Genomic DNA, 22,535 nt, shown 5'->3' with positions numbered 1-22,535 from the left:
GCATGTGTATTTCCCACCGTAAAGCATGGAGGAGGTGGTGTTATGGTGTGGGGGTGCTTTGCTGGTGACACTGTCAGTGATTTATTTAGAATTCAAGGCACACTTAACCAGCTTGGCTACCACAGCATTCTGCAGCGATACGCCATCCCATCTGGTTTTGGCTTAGTGGGACTATCATTCGTTTTTAACAGGACAATGACCCAACACACCTCCAGGCTGTGTAAGGGCTATTTTACCAAGAAGGAGAGTGATGGAGTGCTGCATCAGATGACCTGGCCTCAAGAATCCCTCGACCTCAACCCAATTCAGATGGTTTGGGATGAGTCGGACGGGAGAGTGAAGGAAAAGCAGCCAACAAGTGCTCAGCATATGTGGGAACTCTTTCAAGACTGTTGGAAAAGCATTCCAGGTGAAGCTGGTTGAGAGAATGCCAAGAGTGTGCAAAGCTGTCATCAAGGCAAAGGGTGGCTACTTTGAAGAATCTCAAATATATTTTGATTGGTTTAACACTTTTTTTGGTTACTACATGATTCCATGTGTGTTATTTCATAGTTTTGATATCTTCACTATTATTCTAAACGCCGAAAATAAGCAAGACCAGGGGGTCTACCAGAGCAAGGTACGGGACATGATCAGCGAGAACAACAACCGACTCATCGTGAACATCAACGACCTGAGACGACGCAATGAGGCGTGGTCCTCTGTAGCTCAGCTGGTAGAGCACGGCGCTTGTAACGCCAAGGTAGTGGGTTCGATCCCCGGGACCACCCATACACAAAAAAAAATAAAAAAAATAAAAATAAATGTATGCACGCATGACTGTAAGTCGCTTTGGATAAAAGCGTCTGCTAAATGGCATATTATATTATTATTCTACAATGTAGAAAATAATAAAAATAAAGAAAAACCCTGGAATGAGTAGGTGTGTCCAAACTTTTGACTGGTACTGTATATATAAATAGTATAGTATGCTTCATGGGGAAACTGAGCTCAAATTTAGACCATTTTCAAGTTCAAGTATTTTTTATTTATTTCAAACAACCGGATGAGGATGCTTCAATAGAGCTATTATTGTTACTCCTAACCATTATTGCTTTTTGCTGTTATTACTACTGATATCACAACCAGCTACATAGTCATTAGAGGCATATTATGATTGTTAAATGAAACCAGTGACACAACACATTGGCACACAACCATCAAACTAATAATAAAACATATATTTAAAAACAACAACTCAAGAGTCCAAACCGCTAACCACTAGGGGACCCCCAGAAATAAAGAGCCAAAAAATATATAATACTCTCATTATCATCAATAATACACCATCATTTCCAAAACAATAAATGGCAAAAAAAATGGCAAGTGGAAATTCAGTTAATGTTATTGCCTTTTTTGGAGCAGTGAAAACCAAGAGGAAGTAAGAAGCGCTTGTAGTTCCCATTGGAGAGATGATGTCAGATAGCAAGTGAAGAAGAACAATTAATCTTTGTAGAAGCAGGATTTTCAAAACTACGGCGGGCAGTTTGAAAGAGAAAAGCAGTTGTGGGTTGAAGGGTGTAAAGCAGGTGTGTGTGCACGTCAAGATTGCGCAGCTTAATCAACATTTTCCAGTCAGTTTTTAGTATCATCAAACACAAAATAAACTCCACACAGTCTCTTCCTCTTTTTGTCAAGCCCATTTTGTTTGTACTGTAACTATAAGGCAATAGGGGTTTCAAAACCTTGTCTCTTCCCTATATTGCTCCGTCGGTCTCCTAATAAGGACTATACTGGTTAGGAAGAGAATTGATCAGCTTGTTACCAGAACCATAGATATACATTCTATTACATATTGTGATGTATTTCTATGTCTCTGTTTATTACCTATCCACCTCTATCACTGAAGGCACTGTTAAACAAATGTCTCACTTGTCCTCTCTTGCTCCCTCTACACCCCTTCCTGTCTGTTCCTGTGTCCGCCTGTCTGTCTTTTAAATTCGGTCTTTCACTTGGCTCTTTGGCCCCATTTAAATGTTTTATAAGAGTGCGCAGCGTTTCTTGGGCTTGGTCTCTGGCGGCTCCAGCGCGGCCAGGATGGCCTCATCAAACACGTTCTTCAGACCTCGCTGTGAGAGAGAGAGAGAGAGGGGAAAAAGAGAGGAATAAGTAAGTCAAGTCAATTTACTTATTGACCCACTATCCTAGTTTCACAATGTCCACAGTTGCACAAGATGGCACTATGAAATGCTGTCAACAGTAGCCATCATCCGCTAATAGTTCCAAGTATGACATCTATCAACACAAAGGAGAACAGTGTGAGAGGAAGTTAGAGGAAGTTACTTTTCAGAAACCACACAAGCCACTTACACCCACCATTTCCTGTTTCCCTGAATGAGGGCCAGACTTAGTAGATAGAGATTGTGTCTCTCTCTCTCTCACACACACACACACACACACACCTGGGTGAGGGCGGAGCACTCCACATATTTGACGGCCCGGAGGTCCCGGGCCAGCTTGTCTCCGCTCTCGGGGGCCAGGGGCCGCTGCTTGTTCTTAGCCAGTTTCTCCACTGTGTTGCTGTCGTCTCTCAGGTCCATCTGGGTTCCCACCAGCAGGAAGGGCGTACGCGGACAATGGTGGGAGATCTCTGGGACCCACTGTGGGAGAGGAGGAGGGCATATTTGGTTCTGATCCTGCAGTATATTAAATCCATTGAGTATGGGAGGGTTTCATGTTATATATCATTTTATGCAGGAGTGAGTAATGGAGAAAGAGGGAGGGGAGAGAAAGAACACACGGAAGAGGAACATAATGCTATGTTTATAGAGAAACACGGGTGTGAAGACATGGGCTAGAAAACACAAGTCACGTATGTGTTTGTGTGTATATATCTGGGGGTGTTGGGAAAGGCAGAAGACACATTTCTGTTCTAACCAATGGACAATAAAGTTATATTCTACACACACACACCTTCTCGCGGACGTTCTCAAAGGAGGAGGGCGATACGACAGAGAAACACACAAGGAAGACGTCTGTCTGGGGGTAGCTGAGCGGTCGCAGTCTGTCATAGTCCTCCTGACCTTAGGAGGGCAACAGAGAGAGAAACATTTTTGGAGTTTACATCAAGGCTACCTTTCCTATGCAAGAACAAGCCTAGATAAGACAACTACACAATGAACTCTACATTATCTAGCTAATATTTGAGCTCAGTGGACTAACCATCTGTAGACTAACTCACAAACACAAAAACGTGTTTAGACACCATGGTACATGCTATCACTACATAGGCTAGTGCACAAGGTGAGTTACCCATGCAATGTTAAAACGCTTAGATGGCTGGAGAGAAACACGATCCATAATCCCAATGTAAGCACAATGTGAATGTAATACAAGCAGACCATGGTGAGTGAGAAGATGCTCAAGACACTGTAGTTAAGAAGAGCTCATGTAGCGGAGCGGCCATTTTGTTTTACCTGCTGTATCGAATAGCCCCAGAGTGTAGGGCTCCCCTCCAATCATCACTGTCACCGCGTAGTTATCAAACACCTGAGGAAGAGACAGATTGAAATCCCTAATGATTTATCCTCTAAGTCAGGGGTGTCAAACTCATTTTAGCTCAGGGGCCACATGGAGGAAAATCTATTCCCAAGTGGGCCGGACCGGAAAAATCATGGTATATATAACTTAAAAACAACAACTTCAGATTGTTTTCTTTGTTTTAATACGATCAACATACAACATAAAGCTGGAGCCTGAGGACAGTGTGTCCAAAATAGTACAAGCACAACATTACTATTTATCATAAAACACGTCGAGTTTATTTGAAAATTCTAAAGAAAAAGAACACAAAAACACACAATGCCTCAGTGATTAACAGAACTGTTTCACAGATCACAGAACTATATCAGGGTGTCATTTCTCAGGCAGAAATGTAGATAAAAATAATGAAATCCTGTTCCCCAAACAAGTGCAAGAACCACAGAGTCAAGAATAAGTTAAATATACAAATAAAATAAAAACAATTAAAAACAATAGCACATCAACATAAAAACATATAAACATAAAGCTGGAGCCTGAGGACAGTGTCCAAAAGCACAACATCACTATTAATCATAAAACACCTCAAGTTATTTGAAAGTTCTGAGGACAAAGAACACACAAACACACAATGCCTCAGTGATTCACAGAAGTATATCACAGATCTATATCAGGGTGTCATTTCTCAGGCAGAAATGTAGATAAAAATAATGAAATCCTGTTCCCCAAACAAGTGCAAGAACCACAGAGTCAAGAATAGGTTAAATATACAAATAAAATAAATTAAAAACAATAGCACATCAACATAAAAACATATAAACATAAATCTGAAAGCATTGCTCAAACTCCCGTAACAGTCCCGTTATTTTATCTTTGAACCGCTTCATGGCTGCCACATGTTGGGTCGCGCACACATTTTTCAGACAGGGGAAGTGAGCTGCATCACCACCGGCAAGTTGCGTCTCCCACAATGACAGCTTCAACTTGAAAGAACGTATGCTGTCATAATACTGGGTGACAACTTTGTTGCGCCCTTGCAGCTGTTTGTTCAAGTTATTCAGGTGCTCTGTAACATCCACCATAAATGCAAGGTCCTGCATCCATTCTGCGGAATGAAATTCTAACACTGGTTTGCCCTTTTCTTCCATGAACTGTTCAATTTCTTCTCGTAAATCAAAGAAACGCCTCAGCACAACACCTCGGCTTAACCATCTTACCTCAGTGTGGTATGGCAGGCCATAGATGTGGTCTTTCTCTCTGAGAAGGCTGTCAAACTGACGGTGATTCAGGCTTCTGGATCGGATGAAATTAACAGTTTGGATGACCACCTTCATGACGTTATCCATCTTTAATGACAAAGCCTCCTGGTGCAAAATACAGTGAAAAGTCAAAAAATCACGTCCTCCATTTGCAGATTGCACTTTCTCTCTGAACTTTGTCACAACGCCTGCTTTTTTCCCGATCATTGAGGGCGCACCATCTGTAGCCAGGCTGACAGCGCGGGACCAGTCCACTCCGACCCTGTCCAGCGCGCCGACGAGTGCGGTAAAAATATCAGCTGCTGTCGTATCTGTCATCGGCACCAACTCCACAAACTCCTCGGTGACGGTCAATGTGTCATCAACTCCGCGGATGAAAATGGCCAGTTGTGCAACATCTGTAATGTCCGTGCTTTCATCAATTGCAACCGAAAACGCAATAAATGACTTTACTTTTTGCTTCAACTGGCTGTCCAAATCCACTGAAAGATCGGAAATCCTGTCTGCAACTGTGTTTCTTGTCAGGCTGATATTTGCAAAAGCCTGCCGCTTTCAGGGCACACAATCTCCGCTGCCTTCATCATGCATGTTTTTACAAATTCACCCTCACTAAATGGTTTTGAAGCCACTGCGATTTCATTAGCAATGAGGTAGCTAGCTTTCACTGCAGCGTCACTGATGTCTCGGCTGTGAGTAAACACAGACTGCTGTTTCTTCAGACCCGCCAACAGTTCATTCACCTTCTCTCATCTCCGCTGTCCTTGAAAGTTGTCATATTTGTCGGCATGAAGACTCACATAGTGGCGACGAAGGTTATATTCTTTCAGCACTGCAACATGCTCTGAACACACCAAACATACAGCTTTCCCATTCAATTCCGTGAATAAATAGGATGACAATTTTTCTTGGAACACTCTGCGTCCACTTTTCTCTTTTTTGACAGAGACATATTGGGGCAATGAGGGTGCCAAAGCACATAATGTTAAAAGTAGAAGCCGTAATAACTATTGCGGGCAAAACAAAGTAGCTCATTGGCTGCACGTGCTTGACCTACTTGCTCTGCCCCGGTATAAACAGTTTGCTTGCTTAACACAATTGCTATTGCGCCATCCAGTGGACGCAATTGGAACAGCAGTTTATTTTATAGAAAAATTGCAGCACTTTTTATTTTTATTTTTTTTATCATCTCGCGGGCCGGATTAAACCCGTTAAACCCTGCAACTTTGTGAGTCAAGACAACCAGATGTATGTGAACAAAACCCAGAGCAATTAAAACCCCCCAAATATTTTTTTTCAATGTAACAAAACATTTACCATTTTTTTATAACAAAACATATACAATGGGTGTGTTTGTAAATTCATTCTGGAGTGCCAGAGTGCGCTCAGAGTGCGCTCTGGGCATTCGTAAATTCAGAGCGCTTCGCTCTCGGAGCCTTCAGAGCACACACTGGAGGCTCTCGCCGAGGAGTAGGGTTGATCCGAGCGTTCTGACCACACAACGGCAGTCAAGCACCCAAGCTAACTGGCTAAAGTTGGCTAGCTACTTCCAGAGACAAATGAGAGAACACCTCACTCTGACCATTGTACTCGCCCTAGCAGAACTGGTTAGGCTGTTTTCATGTTATCTAGAGCGTTGGTGACTGTAACTGTGCTGCTGGCAACAATTTAATTACAACGGGTGTTCAACGGGTGTTGTGCGTTCGCAAATTCCTCAGTTATTCTGCGCTCTGGCACATTCAGACTAGAGTGCTCTGAAATTGGAGTAGATAGCCAGAGTGAATTTATGAATGCACCCTCAGACGAGAGTGCTGAAATCAGAGTAGATGGCCAGTGTGTCTTTACAAACGCACCCAATATTTACAGAGCTCTCTGCCTAGGCTACCTCATTGTGCCATGGCAACCATGGAACTGTCTGATGAACATGGAGGCAGTGCTTAAAAGTTAAAAGTTGCTCAATACTTTATTTTTGATGTTACTATACTGGTGTCAGTATGTCTCTGTTAAGTATCCTCTTTCACTATTAGATATCAGATGAGTGAGTGACAGGTTTTTCCTCATTCCAAACCTCTGGAAAGTCTTGTACTCTACAGTAGAACAGGGTTCACCAGCTGGCGGCCCGTGGGCCGTGATTTTACTTGGCACCCCAACTTTTGAGCAATAAAAATTATGCTTTTTAATTGTTGGACATAAGACTGTAAAAACACCAGCAAATCTGCTCCAAGTTATTTTAATTTGGGAAATCTGTTCCAAAGTATTCCAACGCATAATAGAGAGATACATTTGTATAAACTGTATAATATACTGTAAGGAATTTTTGAAATTATTATGTTTTAGTCAAATATTATATCAGTTTGCGCTTCTTGTGGTCAATTTGCAGTCTACTAATTGTTTGTAATTACATTCTGGCCCCCTGATCATCCGCTCAAGAAAAAAAACATCCGGCGGCTGAATCTAGTTAATAATCCCTGCAGCAGAAAGTATTGTACCATACAGTAGAGCTGGGCGATATAGCCAACAATCCATATTGTGATAAATGTAACTATTTTGCTCGATAACAAATACAACAATATACATATAAGGGACAGTTTCTTTACATTAGCAGCAGGGCTCTAAACAATTGTATTCCAGTGCCAAGTAAGACAACTGAGATGGTAGCCTATGATTCAAAAAGTAAGCCGTTTCATCCAACATATCCAGGAAATGCATCATTGATATTTTGATGTGCAACCTGTCAAAATTGGATCCAGAATGATCTGATTTATTTTGGGCTCTTCAGAGAATTTGCCGGCATCTTTGAGCATTTTGGACTATAGGCTATATTATTCACCACCTGAGGAAGTGGACACTTCGCTAGATTACTAACTCTAAATGTGATATTGTTGCTAGATTGATTAATCAATTAGCCTACATGGCTATCAGTAAATGAAGGCTAATGTCCAACAAAAACTACTAAGCCTAGTCATTGCAAATTTCACGCGCTGCTCCGCGGGCAAATCAAAACCATACTAACTATAGCCTACTCCGGTTGTAAAGTGGTGCCATGAACTCAATATTAAGAGGTGAGAAATACGTTATATACACTCACAGAAATCTGTGACTCTCCTCTATGTAACTAGAACAGTAGTTGCTTTGAAAACTGTATTTTCCCCGCAATAGCATTTTGAGCAACGTTCATATGCTTGTGCTTCTCAGAATGCATTGCTCTCTCCTCCGTGCGCACAGTGGGTAGAGGGAATAAGAGTCAGCAGCCGACAGTGAAACAGGGAGAGGCAGATACTTTCATAGCAGGAATCAAAATAATGCATGGCCTATTACTGTTGGCCAAATAATGGTTTTAGAACAATCTACATGAACTGGATTCTTTTGTATTATTTCTTTCCACAGAGCGTGAGTTTACAGTAGGCATACATCATACTTGGTACACGTATGGATACAGGAATATGGGTCATGCTGTGGCTAGGTTCAGTTTCATAACCTAGGCCAATATTCCATCATATAGACCACATGGAAATCCCCCACTTTAGTTCCCTTCACAGAACGGTCTATGACAGAGTGGTAGTTGGTCAAAGGGAACCATGTTGTCAACTAAGTAAGCCCTGATTTATACCATATGTACGCATGGAAGAACTACAAGTAGCTACGTAAAAAATGGTATTGCATAGTGACACTACGTAGACGCGTGGAGCCCCGACATTCATAACTTGACGCAATAACGCCATTTTGCGTAGCGTTCTTGTGTTGTGTAAGTAGGGTATCGTTTAGGTTGGATAACGAATGTTTCACGGCGTTCTTGTTCCTTTGAAGGTGCCTCCCTGTAGAGGCAATGAAACCACCTACTCTTCAGTAAGAATGAGAAACTGTCTGACTCAGCTCATTTATATGTGCTGACGAAACCACTACGCTTTGTCCCAAATGCTGCTGAATGGCATTGACATTTCTCATGTTTCGTCTCCATCACACAATGCTGCGTAGACAGTGACTCCCATAGGGCAGAATAGTTTCCAAGCTTTTTTTTTTTTTCCCAGCAAACTTAAGGAAAATTCTAACCCTGTCCTCCAAACACTCTCTCTTTAGCCCAACCAATGTTTCTCCTACCATTACTTAGGTGGGGTGCAAAAAAGGGACTGAAAATGGTGTATCCAGTTCTTGCCATTGCTTTGGAAAATGTCAATTAGTGTTAAACACTAATCAATGCTGCCATCTTTAGGTATTATATTAAAAAGGAGTCATTTATGGCTGTCACCTGGGAATGAGTAACAGTGTTAACTTCTATTACTTTAGAGTACATGTTTGTCTTTGTAGTGTGGACCATGAGCGACATTCCTTCAATTTGGGTGGGAGATTCCTGACAACGTTCCGGCCTTGTGCAGTCATTATGTCCAAACAGTTATATTTTTGTTTAATCAGATGAGAGGACATTTCTCCAAAAGGTACGATCTTTGTCCCCATGTGCAGTTGCAAACCGTAGTCTGCCTTTTTTATGGCAGTTTTGGAGCAGTGGCTTCTTCCTTGTTGAGCGGCCTTTCAGGTTATGTCGATATAGGACTCATTTTTCTGTGGATATAGATACTTTTGTACCTGTTTTCCTCGAGCATCTTCACAAGGTCCTTTGCTGTTGTTCTTGGATTGATTTGCACTTTTCGCACCAAAGTACGTTCGTCTCCTTACTGAGCGTTATGATGGCTGTGTGGTCCCATGGTGTTTATACTTGCGTACTATTGTTTGTACAGATGAACGTGGTACCTTCAGGCGTTTGGAAATTGCTCCCAAGGATGAACCAGACTTGGAGGTCTACAATTATTTTTCTGAGGTCTTGGCTGATTTCTTTTGATTTTCCCATGATGTCAAGCAAAGAGGCACTGGGTTTGAAGGTAGGCCTTAAAATACATCCATAGGTACACCTCCAATTGACTCAAATGATGTCAATTAGCCTATAAGAAGCTTATAAAGCCATGACATCATTTTCTGGAATTTTCCAAGCTGTTTAAAGGCACAGTCAACTTAGTGTAAACTTCTGACCCACTGGAATTGTGATACAGTGAATTATAAGTGAAATAATCTGTCTGTAAACAATTGTTGGAAAAATTACTTGTGTCATGCACAACGTAGATGTCCTAACCGACTTGCCAAAACTATAGTTTGTTAACAAGAAATGTGTGAAGTGGTTGAAAAACGAGTTTTAATGACTCCAACCTAAGTGTATGTAAACTTCCGACTTCAACTGTATGTGTTTACACATCAGTGGAGACAGATGAAAGCGAGGAGATGAGGAAGACACTTTCGACTATTAAGATGCAACCATTCAGTCTTCCACACACCCTTGGTCAGCTAATGCATTCTCTGATCCAGAGGGAGAACAGTTTGTCTCTATTGGGTTGAGAAACCATGGGAGGCAGGGCTTCTTAGGGCAGTTCAAGTTTAGACATAAAAAGAGTGAGGCGGTGGGGCACGCAGTGGAAAGGCGCAGCAGGCAGAACACACTGAAGAGCAACCAAGCAAAGTCAAAAACATATCTCTGACCGTCATGACGATAATATGTTTGGACAGAGCTAGGACTAATAACAGAGAAACTGGTGGGTAAAAAAAACCTGCCTCTACAACGGTGACTGTCCACACTACACCAATATTCAGATGTTTCAACTCCCAAATGCAGTAGTACAAGAACTGTATTCACCAATAAATGAAAGGTTATAAGAATGCACTACATACATCCATTATAAGTCTACAGTAGGCGGTTGTAGGTTCTCAGCCTATTTCTTTACATGTATGACATGTAAGAGTATTTCAATACCTACCAAATCAAACCAACCAGTAGTTGTCAACACCATGTGCATTGTTTTTGAGAGTAATCTGCTTAGAATAAAACATCTTAAATTTACACGTGATTCTTATGAGAAGAGTGCACTGTTGCACTGTATAGACAGACAGAGAAATGTCATGGAGACAGTTGGTGTCTGTTTCATGGGCCAACAATATGAAACCCCGTTGGGCCTGACTGGGCAGAGGACAGAGAGGGCTGAGTCGACAGACTCTCTCTCTGCCAGGCTCTGGTACAGCACTGTGCTGATTACTGCCAGAGAGAGAGAGATGGGTCTGATAGAAACAGCTACTCATCACACACCGTCTGCAGCACCCCATTGCTGTGCTGAGTCCCAACTCGGTGAGCTACAGGATTAGGCTACATCAGGGATGTGCAACTGGCGGCCCCCCTTTTGAAGGCCCTCTGGGGTATGGCTGTGGGTACGCAGACCCGTGATCAACTGCGGCCCCCCATGATAAGTTAAGATTTTTTGTGGCCCCCACCCCCATCAAAGTTACCCATTCCTGGCTACCTACTGTATTTCTTTATTTCAGTTGGACTGAGTTGTCGGTTTTCATCCCTTTTTGGCAAATAGTATGAAAAGGCTTGTAGTCTGACTCATGCTTTTTGGTCCATAACCACTTCCTTACGGGTTTGGCTCTTCCTCAAGGCGTTCCTCTTTTCAGTTATAAAACAAATACCTTCTCATCAAAACCCATTCTATATTTGAGATTCTGCACAGACCAATGATTGGCAACTCCAGCCATAAAGAATGACAGACGGTGTGTGGAGGCTTTTGTTCCTGCCCAGCACTAACACACCTGATTCATCCAATAGTGGTTTAAAATCGATTAGTTGAATCAAAGATGTGTTAGAAATGGTCTGGAACAAACGGCACAAACTGCAGCGCCTCCTGTTGCATACCCCCTAGCCTAGATACTTGACAAACCCTGACTCTCCGCTCAAAACCTTTCTTGACAACACTCCAGTGCCACTCACCGTGGGGACGTATTCCGAAGGGAACTTGTTGGTGGTGTAGGAGATCAACAGGCAAGTCTTTCCCACCGCACCGTCACCCACCACCACACACTTTATGGTCTGCATCTGGAGGGAGGGAGACAGAAACAGGGTCGAATATGTACTGACGCTAGTGAAACTTCAGACCAATCGGGGAAGACAAAAATCAGCAATCTATTTGGTAGCTGTTCTCATAACTTCGAGAAGAGATGCGTATCATCATGGGTTTATCACACTAGGGATTAACGAGAGAGAGAGACAGAGACAGAGACGAGAGAGGCAAAAACACACATCATGAGCGGGTGGGCACGAGAGTGAGAGCAGACACCACCATTGTATGACCCCTTGGCCACAGCTCCAATCGTGTGTTTGTGAATAACAAGTGGTAAGAATGCCACGCATCTTAATAGCTCCAAGTGCACACAATAGGCTGTCAGACAGTCCAAACAGGGGTGGCTGTGTAATACACTGTTTACAGCACAAGGTCCTGTGACCAGTATGTTGCTGAGCAATACACATACCTGCTCATTTGGTCAATAAAAAAGACAATTGCAATGGGTTTGCACACAGACAGGAACAGGCTAAGCGAGAGGCTCCACTCCCGTCAAAATCTGTCCACGCGAGATACAGCGATAAGCAGACAAAGTGGGGACTTTTTGTATGGAGGTCTGTAGCTAGGTTTCCATCCAATTGACGACAGATATGTATGCGAATACCAAAAATAAATTTAAAAGATTAGGCATAAAAATAAATGCACGTTTCCATCAAGTTGACTTCTTGCAGATAAAAGGCTGTGCGTGATGACGTAGTGCACATAAAATAACTTTTGCAGTTAAATTCCCATGTAATGAATAAAAAAAAACAGAGTTAAATGGGTTTCCATCGCATTTTCTAACTTTACTGATGGTTTTGTCACAACAACAGTTGCGTTATATAGCAAATGTGCCCACTCTGGTCTTGGCACGTACGCTCTAGCCAACAGCTCGCAGCTACAGTGCAGGTAGGCTACCTACATAATAAGGTTATTATGGATAAGAGCGAGATTTTTTTTATTTGTCAAATGGTAGCCAAGCATCGATCATCATGTCACCAGAATAAGACCCTCAATATTTATTGGAGGGTAGCATCAAGATCATCACCATGCACTTTCACCACCCTGTGAAATTCATCATAAGTCGCTCTGGATAAGAGCATCTGCTAAATGCCTAAAATGAAAATGTAAATAACTTATTTCATCTGTAGCCTAATAAACGGCATGCTTTCCCGAGTCATTGTGGGAGGACCACATAACATATCATTGCGTGACTCCAAGTTGAATTCGATATGATGGTTATTATATCATTATTTGCACATAAGGGGTTTCCAACGCCATTTCTCGCCTAATTTATTTTAAACACAAAAAAAATCCCACTTTGTCTAGCGTATTTTATTTTGTCGACATTTGGAAAGTGTACCGACAAATTTGCCGTTTCCAACACGCCTGTTGTGACATTTTTTTATCCGACGTACTTTACTCACATATAAATGTTGGATGGAAACCTGTTTTATGAGTGTGTACTGCTAATTTGCTAAGTGAGATTTATTTGATCTACGATTTTACTGAGTTAAAGTTCATATAAGGAAATCAGTCAATTGAAATACCACCCAAGCGCATACCACCCCACTGCTGGCTTGTCTCTGAAGCTAAGCAGGGCTGGTCCTGGTCGGTTCCTGGATGGGAGACCAGATGCTGCTGGAAGTGGTTTTGGAGGGCCAGTAGGAGGCACTCTTTTCTCTTGGTCTAAAGAAATATCTCAATGCCCCAGGGCAGTGATTGGGTACATTGCAGTCTTTCGGATGGGACGTTAAAACAGGTGTCCTGACTCTCTGTAGTCCCATGGCACTTCTCGTAAGTGTAGGGGTGTTAACCCTGGTGTCCTGGCTAAATTACCACTCTGGTCCTCATACCATCATGGCCACTTAATCATCCCCAGTTTACAATTAGCTCATTCATCCGCCCCTCCTCTCCCCTGTAACTATTCCCCAGGTCGTTGCTGTAAATTTGTGTGTTCTCAACTTACCTGGTAAAAAAAACAAAATCATTAGGCCCTAATCTATGGATTTCACATGACTGGAAATACAGATATGCATCTGTTGGTCACAGATACCTTAAAAAAAAAAATAGGGGCGTGGATCAGAAAACCAGTCAGTATCTGGTGTGACCACCATTTGCCTCATGCAGCATGACATCTCCTTTGCATAGAGTTGATCAGGCGGTTGAGTGTGGAATGTTGTCCCACTAGTCTTCAATGGCTGTGCAAAGTTGCGGGAACTGGAACAAGCGGTTGTTCACGTCGATCCAGAGCATCCCAAACATGCTCAGTGGGTGACATGTCTGGTGAATATGCAGGACATGAAAAAAAACTGGGAAATGTTCAGCTTCCAGGAATTGCGTACAGAACCTTGCGACATGGGGCAGTGCCTTATCATGCTGAAACATGAGGTGCTGGTGACAGATGAATGGGCCTCAGGATCTTGTCACGGTAGCTCTGTGCATTCAAATCGCCATCGATAAAATGCAATTGTGTTCGTTGTCCGTAGCTTATGCCTGCCCATACCATAACCCCACCATGGGGCACTCTGTTCACAACGTTGACATCAGCAAACTGCTCGCCCACACAACGCCATCTGCCTGGTACAGTTGAAACCGGGATTCCTCCGTGAAGAGCACACTTCTCCAGCGTGCCAGTGGCCATCGAAGGTGAGCATTTGCCCACTGAAGTCGGTTACGACGCTGAATTGCAGTCAGGTCAAGACGCTGGTGAGGACGACGAGCACGCAGATGAGCTTCCCTGAGACGGTTTCTGACAGTTTGTGCAGAAATTCTTCAGTTATGCAAACCCACAGTTTCATCCGCTGTCTCGTGGGGTATCTCAGACGAACCAGCAGGTGAAGAAGCTGGATGTGGAGGTCCTGGGCTGGCATGGTTACACGTGGTCTGCGGTTGTGAGGCCGGTTGTACGTACTGCCAAATTCTCTAAAACGACGTTGGAGGCGGCTTATGGTAAAGAAATTAACATTACATTTTCTGGCAACAGCTCTGGTGGACATACCTGCAGTCAGCATGCCAATTGCACACTCCCTCAAAACTTGAGACATCTGTGGCATTGTGTTGTGTGACAAAACTGCACATTTTAGAGTGGCCTTTTATTGTCCCCAGCACAAGTTGCACCTGTGTAAATTATCATGCGGTTTAAACAGCTTCTTGATATGCCATACCTATGAGGTGGATGGATTATTTTGGCAAAGTAAAAATGCTCACCAACAGAGATGTAAACAAATTTGTGCACAAAATTTGAGAGAAACAAGCCTATTTTTGCATATAGAAAATTTCTGGAATCTTTTATTTTAACTCATGAAAAAATGGGACCAACACTTTACATGTTGCGTTTCAGCGTAATAGTAGTTTCGTAATGTTGTTACGAATGTACTGATATAACTGGACGCACATGGCATGTTGGTTGTTTACATGCGTATCTGCCCTCTCATTGGCTAGACTGTTCCCAACTGATCTTGCCTCCTCTCGACTGCCTTTCTGCCTAAATAAGGCACCGACGAGAGGTTCCGGAAGTGGGAAAAAGATGGCGGAAGCGTATGATGAAGTGGATTCTGACTAATGGCGGTAGAATCAACGAGAATTTGAATATTGTCCAAAAGAATGGAAAAAGGAGCAAAGTAGAGTACAGTGATGAGAATGTCACTTCGTATCTGTAGGAGTACAGTTTGTAAATGAGGAGCAGTTGATCGAATTACCAATCTTGAGGAATCCATTTGAGATATCCAAACTGGTGGAGAGAGTGCTGGGTAGAGTGAAGGCTGTGAGGATCACGAGGCGGCCTTGTTTAGATTTGTTGTGCTTCTGCGGATCAGAAGAAACGTGTGTTGCGTCTCACCCGATTTGATAAGTTTGAAGTGCCGTGTGTGTCTCTTAGGAACAGGGCAACCCTCGAGGGGGTTATATCTGGCGTCTCGTGGGAAGTCGATGTTGAAGAGATGAAAAATATTCCTGGAGTGATTGATGCACGTCGGATGAATCGTGTGGTGAATGAAGAAAAAGTGACGAGTCTTGCTGTTCTTTCGTTTTTTGATATGGAGTCTCTCCCTATGCAAGTCCAGTTAGGGTATATTAACTACAGAGTCTGAGCATTTCTCCCAAGACCAATGCAGTGTGATCACTGTAAAGCTTTTGGTCGTGTTTCAAGTGTTTGCAGAACGGAGAAGCCGAGATGTCCATGTTGTGGAAAAGATCATATGTGTTATAAAAGTGACGAAAATGTGACGTTGCAATTGTGGTGGGAACCATGAAGCCACGTCTTTCGATTGCCCCACACGAGCTTTGGTTGGGTGGGTAATACCCAGGCGAAGGAGATGGGACCGTATGGAAGGGAGTTTAGTCCAACGGTAGTTATTCCTGTAAATTCACCATGGCTACTCCCGCCTCCAGTAGTTGATCTAGAAGTGTTGGAGAGAATACAGAAAGATAGGGAGGGGGTTGATCCAGCTGATTTCTTTAAGAGACGTCTGGAAACTGTATCAGGATTTTGTGGCCATTTACACAGATGGTTCAAAAGATCCAAGGACAGGACGTACTGGGTCAGCATTTGTAGTGCAGGAGTGTGGGGTGAAAGTCAGGAAACGTATTACAGATCATCTGGCTGTATATACGGCGGAGCTGATGGCCATACTGTTGGCCTTGCAGTGGGTGGAGGAAGTTAAGCCAGACAGAATAGTCTCCAGTCCTTTAGCCCACGTAGCAGACAAGACCTGCTTTATGAGGTGCTACAAACCCATGGCAGGATTAAACAGATGGGTATTCAGATAAGATTTACTTGGGTTCCAGCCCATGTGGGGGAGGAGGGGAACGAGGCAGTAGATGAACAGGCTAAACAAGCACTTAGTAGTGGGGATGTTGATGTTGAAGTGTCAATGAGCAAGGCAGAGGCAAAAAGACTGATATATACAGTGATGGTGCAGAGATGGCAGGAGCAGTGGAATATAAATAATAAGAGAAGGCATTTATTTTCAGGTACAGAGGAGGGGAGGGGAGGACGGCAGGAAGGGACAGAAGAGAGGAGGCTATTTTTACAAGATTAAGGGTGGGACACAGCCAGTTGAATAAGACATTCAACGTGATAGGAAAGCATCCATCAGGAAAGTGTGATTGTCAGGAAATAGAGACTGTGAAGCAGCCAAGTGGAAATGGAGGAAAACTAGACTCCCTGCCATCTTTTCACTCCCTCCTCTACTTTTTCTTCCTCTGTTTCTGCTGCTAAAGCCACTTTCTACCACTCTAAATATCAAGCCTCTGCCTCTAACCCTAGGAAGCTCTTTGCCACCTTCTCCTCCCTGCTGAATCCTCCTCCTCCCCCTCTGTGGATGACTTCGTCAACCATTTTGAAAAGAAGGTTGACGACATCTGATCCTCATTTATTAAGTCAAATGACACCGCTGGTCCTGCTCACACTGCCCTACCCTATGCTTTGACTTCTTTCTCCCCTCTCTCTCCAGATGAAATCTTGCAACTTGTGACGGCCGGCCGGCCAACAACCTGCCCGCTTGACCCTATCCCCTCCTCTCTTCTCCAGACCATTTCCGGAGACCTTCTCCCTTACCTCACCTCGCTCATCAACTCATCCTTGACCGCTGGCTATGTCCCTTCCGTCTTCAAGAGAGCGAGAGTTGCACCCCTCCTCAAAAAACCTACACTCGATCCCTCCGATGTCAACAACTACAGGCCAGTATACCTTCTTTCTTTTCTCTCCAAAACTCTTGAGTGTGCCGTCTCTAGCCAACTCTCCTGCTATCTCTCTCAGAATGACCTTCTTGATCCTAACCAGTCAGGTCATTCAACTGAGACTGCTCTTCTCTGTGTCACGGAGGCTCTCCGCACTGCCAAAGCTAACTCTCTCTCCTCTGCTCTTATCCTTCTAGACCTATCTGCGGCCTTTGATACTGTGAACCATCAGATCCTCCTCTCCACCCTCTCAGAGTTGGGCATCTCCGGCGCTGCTCACTCTTGGATTGCGTCCTACCTGACAGGTCACTCCTACCAGGTGGCATGGCGAGAATCTGTTTCCGCACCACGTGCTCTCACCACTGGTGTCCCCCAGGGCTAAGTTCTAGGCCCTCTCCTATTCTCTCTATACACCAAGTCACTTGGCTCTGTCATATCCTCACATGGTCTCTCCTATCATTGCTACGCAGACGACACACAATTAATTTTCTCCTTTCCCCATTCTGATAACCAGGTGGCGAATCGCATCTCTGCATGTCTGGCAGATATCAGTGTGGATGTCGGATCACCACCTCAAGCTGAACCTCGGCAAGACGGAGCTGCTCAGAGTGCAAAGAACCTTGGCGTGACCCTGGACAACACCCTGTCGTTCTCTGCTAACATCAAAGCGGTGACCCGATCCTGCAGGTTTATGCTCTACAACATTCGCAGAGTACGACCCTACCTTACACAGAAAGCGGCACAGGTCCTAATCCAGGCACTTGTCATCTCCCGTCTGGATTACTGCAACTCGCTGTTGGCTGGGCTCCCTGCCTGTGCCATTATACCCCTGCAACTTATCCAGAACGCTGCAGCCCGTCTGGTGTTCAACTTTTCCAAGTGCTCTCACGTCAACCCCGCTCCTCCGCACACTCCACTGGCTTCCAGTTGAAGCTCGCATCTACTACAAAACCATGGTGCTTGCCTACGGAGCTGTGAGGGGAACGGCACCTCCTTACCTTCAGGCTCTGATCAGACCCTACACCCAAACGAGGGCACTAAGTTCATCCACCTCTGGCCTGCTAGCCCCCCTACCTCTACGGAAGCACAGTTCCCGCTCAGCCCAGTCAAAGCTATTCGCTGCTCTGGCACCCCAATGGTGGAACAAGCTCCCCCACGACAGCGGAGTCACTGACCACCTTCCGGAGACACTTGAAACCCTACCTCTTTAAGGAATACCTGGAATAGTATAATAGTAATCCTTCTACCCCCCCCCCTTACTACCACTGTCTTTTGTCTAAACAAACATCTGACTTATTTCACCTGCTAGCACTGACTTGTTTAAAGAAATGTACTTATTGTGATCGAGATGTAGTTGTCCCTGATTGCACTGACTTTGCTCACAGCTGCTTGTTTGAAGAAGTGTACTTACTGTGATCAAGATGTGGTTGTCCCACTGGCTATCCTAAGTTGAATGCACCAATTTGTAAGTCGCTCTGGATAAGAGCGTCTGCTAAATGACTTAAATGTAAATGTATTGCTACAGTGTGGGCAGTATCAGAGGGAAAGAGAGAGGATGAGATTTAGTATGAGGGAGAAGGGGATACAGGAAATTAGTTTAAAGAGTATATTGAGCAGAACGTCATTAGATATAGTCTCAAATATTTTGTTATCTTTTTTTAAGAGAAACGGGGTTGGCAGGTAGGATTTAGTTTCTCCCCGTCTCTGGCCCACATTCCAGTACGGTAGGTGGCGGTAATGCACCATAATGTTGGATGCCAACCGCCGATAAACCCCACTGAAGAAGAAGAAGGTTCCGGAAGTGGATTATCAATCCTCGTAACCATTGGTGATATGAAATATTAGCGATATTACTGTGCAATTTAGACGTTTTTCTCTCTCCAGAGATTGCAAAAACCCCCGAAACATTTACCGTCGGTTCCTGGTTTCATAGAGCAACAAAAACGACACTAACCATGAGCCTTAGCGTTTCTACCGCCACAGAAACAGACCCTGGGTCTTTTCTAACACCACTAATCTCGTTTAACCAAGAGGTAAAATCTTGCATAATTTGGTCAGATGCTCGATCTGCCCACAGGAGATTATAACACGACCAACAAATTATGTTTGCAATTGGGACAGTGCTATCGAGTGCCATCATGTGTTCGCTAACAGATCTCATGCTTTATTTTAGGGCGGTGTGTGGTTGTTTAGCTTGCTAACAGAAATTGGAAATGCAACACCTCGCCCAACCAACAACCGGCATGTTTCTCAACAGTTCAAAGGAAAGATTCCAGGGGTCACGTCATTTTTATCTGCTCTGTGAATGGACGATACAGACCGCAATGCTGTATGGGATGAGTAGTTTGTTTGCCCTCTAAGTGATTTGTACATTGCTTCGCCCAGCAACTAGCCATTGTTTACAGATAGATCGCTAGTTGCGGAACCTTCCGTAGCCTGGCGTCCTTGATCAACCAAATCTAAACTATTCGGTTTCACCTAAATAACATTTCCAGTCAACAGAGCCATATCCAATATATCGAGGAACAATACTTACGATTCACTAGGTCGAGTGTGTCCTTCGCTAACAATTAAAGAGTTTAAAACACGTTTTTATACAGGATCTTCCATTTTCCGCCTGTGGCCTGGGCTGCCACTGTAGTCCATTCTAGATCACGTAATCTACCACTTCTACAGGCGGAAAATGGGAGACCCTGGATAGAAATGTTTTAAATGCTTATTTGATAGCCAAGGCCACATTCAATCCGACGAATCGTAAGTATTGTTCCTAGAGATATTGGCTATGCCTCTGTTGACTTGAAACTTTATTTTGGTGAAACCAAATAGTTTCGATTTGGTTGATCAAGGATGCCAGGCTACGGAAGCTTCCGCAAAAAGCCATCTGTCTGTAAACAATGGCTCGTTGCGGGACAAAGCATGTGTGTACACAGTATTGTACCCTCTTCTTTAATATATCACGTTTTTTTATGCAATTTCTAATCTTTTAAATTAATGGTTCACCCCGGAGATTTGTGTACCTATTTAACGTTTGGAACTACGCGACCAGCATGTTGTTAATTTGTATGCTTAAAATTAGTGGGTGTGTCAGTTCTGGAGCCATAACCGCGGAAAGACGGGCCGCTCGGAGCCCTGTTTCGACAACGACTCCCATTGTTAGGGCAGAGACAATACCATCTAGTCATTATATAGAGTATGTCTGGTTTACATCACCATTTAATCAATGAGGGTCTTATGATTTTTTTTATGGTTGTGGGCTGGGCTAGGAGTAAGACTAAGATAAGTAATTAACAACAATGCCAGTTCTAAATTCTGTCCAACAAAAACAGACAAAACATTCTGGCTTGCAGAGGTGCTGGGACCTGTTCCCAAAAAAGTATAAGGCATTGTATCAGACTGAATAGCGCTAACTACCACAGTAGGGTTGTAGGCTAGCCAACCTCTAAAGAAGCAAGTTATGTCCTAAGAATTGTTTTTCACTATACCATACAGGCATGAATAGTATGGACACAATTATAACTAACTTACTAACCAGCTAGCTAGCTAATTAAAGTTATTAGCACTTTCAAACCTTACTAGTTACTACATTGTTCCTTACTAGCTAGCTAACTACTGGCTGTCACTTCCGCATACAAAGTGCGAGGTAATGTGAAGGTAGCAAGCTGACTAACAAATAAAAAAAACAGTTTAGCCATACCAAATCTCAACTAGAGCTTGCCAAATCGACTAAAAAGAGCGTTTTATATCTTGGCTACCTAACTTACCCCCATAACTCGTTAGGCTAACGTTAGCTTGCTAGCTAGCTAAATTCCAGACAAGGCCTGTAAAATCGTTTCGATTCAATCATTTTCCAGTGTCATTATTTTTATATATATATATAACGAAGCAAACTAAACAAAAACGAATACCATCTTCCTAATCTGCTATGGACATTCTTAGCACATAGCTAGTTAAAAACAACAAACAAATGCTAGCTAACGTTCTTAGCAGCTTGCTAGGGTTAGTTAGCTGTCAACTGCTAATGCGGTTGTTTTAAAATAAATACATATACTAAGTTGTTCCAAATGTAAAACTTAATGTAAATGTGTACTCTTTCTACATAACATACATTTGACGATTTATTTAATAAATCAGATTTAAGATTGCAAAAGCTTAACGTTAGCTACCTTATCAGTCCACAACCAGGCGTTGTTACATCTGGGGGTTCGCTCGCGAGAGCTCACTGTAAAGGAGGCGTGTCAAACAACCCAGCCCTCAGGATTTAGTAGTTAGTATATACTACCTTTTTATCTACCCTCCCTCCATAGTTATGTAACAAAATCTAGAGTGCAAAAGAGAGACATCCTCCATAGACTACCTACATTGTCCTTGGCAAATGGTGAGAACACGGGTGAGAACTTTGAATAGCTTTTATTAGGGCAGGCAGGTGATCATTAGTGGGGAGGGGTTGACATTGGTAACATGGCAAACCACGTTTTTCCACTAACACAATATATCAATCTGCAGTATTGCTTTACTGATCAGTGCACAGTGAGAGTCTGTACATGTTTAAGTTCAGAGCAAGCCTGGACCTGCCTGGTGGTGAGGCATGCCACAGGAGAGTTGAGTTAGGTGAGGTGAGTACTGAATGCTATTCTAGCAGGAGTAAGTAACACATTTTTACCAGTGGGCTACTTTCTGAGCACAGTGAATTAGGGGGAGGATAGCTTGCCTGGCTAACCAGACTCCTTGCTCCTGCCAAATGCTATGCCAAGCTCACAGATTTAGTTAGTTTCGTCTCCACTATAGAGTACCTCAGTACAAGTCATAATACCCATAAAACCTAGCGGTCAAACAAGGAAATGGTTCCAATCATTTTTCCATCATTCATTTTTCCTATAGGGATTTTAGAAACACTTAATCTCTTTAGGACAAGGTGGCTTATCAATATATTCACCTGTATGTCCCTCTCCCCACCCCCAATTAATGAAACGCTAATGTTGCTATCTTAAAGAACTACAGATTAACTATCTGTTAACTCAATTTAGTAATTAATAAATTGGATACATTTCTATAAAATTGACAATTCTGTGAACTGTCTTGTGCAAGTTTTAAATTGACACAATACCTGTTAGCAAAGGTGTCAGCTAGAGATGACGTGCAGGAGCTTGCAGGGATTTGTAGTCTTGCA

General features: G+C 43.3%; 1 protein-coding gene across 1 annotated transcript; it reads right to left on the bottom strand.

Moving 5' to 3' along the window:
- Positions 1-1,205: 1,205 nt before the first annotated feature.
- LOC311132115 (cell division control protein 42 homolog) lies at positions 1,206-21,751 on the bottom strand. The gene is made up of 6 exons (XM_084165312.1): positions 21,532-21,751; positions 11,578-11,682; positions 3,456-3,528; positions 2,953-3,062; positions 2,442-2,639; positions 1,206-2,108 (listed from the first exon to the last, which is right to left on the bottom strand). Exons 2-6 carry the CDS (start codon positions 11,680-11,682, stop codon positions 2,019-2,021), a joined length of 576 nt encoding a protein of 191 aa, XP_084021438.1. The 5' UTR covers positions 21,532-21,751; the 3' UTR covers positions 1,206-2,018.
- Between the last annotated feature and the right edge of the window lie 784 nt (positions 21,752-22,535).

Source organism: Coregonus lavaretus (genome assembly GCF_964263955.1).
Source record: "Coregonus lavaretus genome assembly, chromosome: 7".
Taxonomy (NCBI): Eukaryota; Metazoa; Chordata; class Actinopteri; order Salmoniformes; family Salmonidae; genus Coregonus; species Coregonus lavaretus.
The sequence above is the reverse complement of the archived record's forward strand: the minus strand, read 5'-3'. Positions and strand labels throughout refer to the sequence as shown.

What these genes read in the sequence shown, in the direction of transcription:
- LOC311132115 (XM_084165312.1), bottom strand. Translation starts at nt 11,682, where the DNA reads ATGCAGACCATAAAGTGTGTGGTGGTGGGTGACGGTGCGGTGGGAAAG. An exon ending in TTGAGAACGTCCGCGAGAAG is followed by an intron (nt 2,640 to 2,952) that starts GTGTGTGTGTGT and finishes CCTCTCCCACAG; the next exon opens with TGGGTCCCAGAGATCTCCCA. An exon ending in AGTGCTCCGCCCTCACCCAG is followed by an intron (nt 2,109 to 2,441) that starts GTGTGTGTGTGT and finishes TCTCTCTCACAG; the next exon opens with CGAGGTCTGAAGAACGTGTT.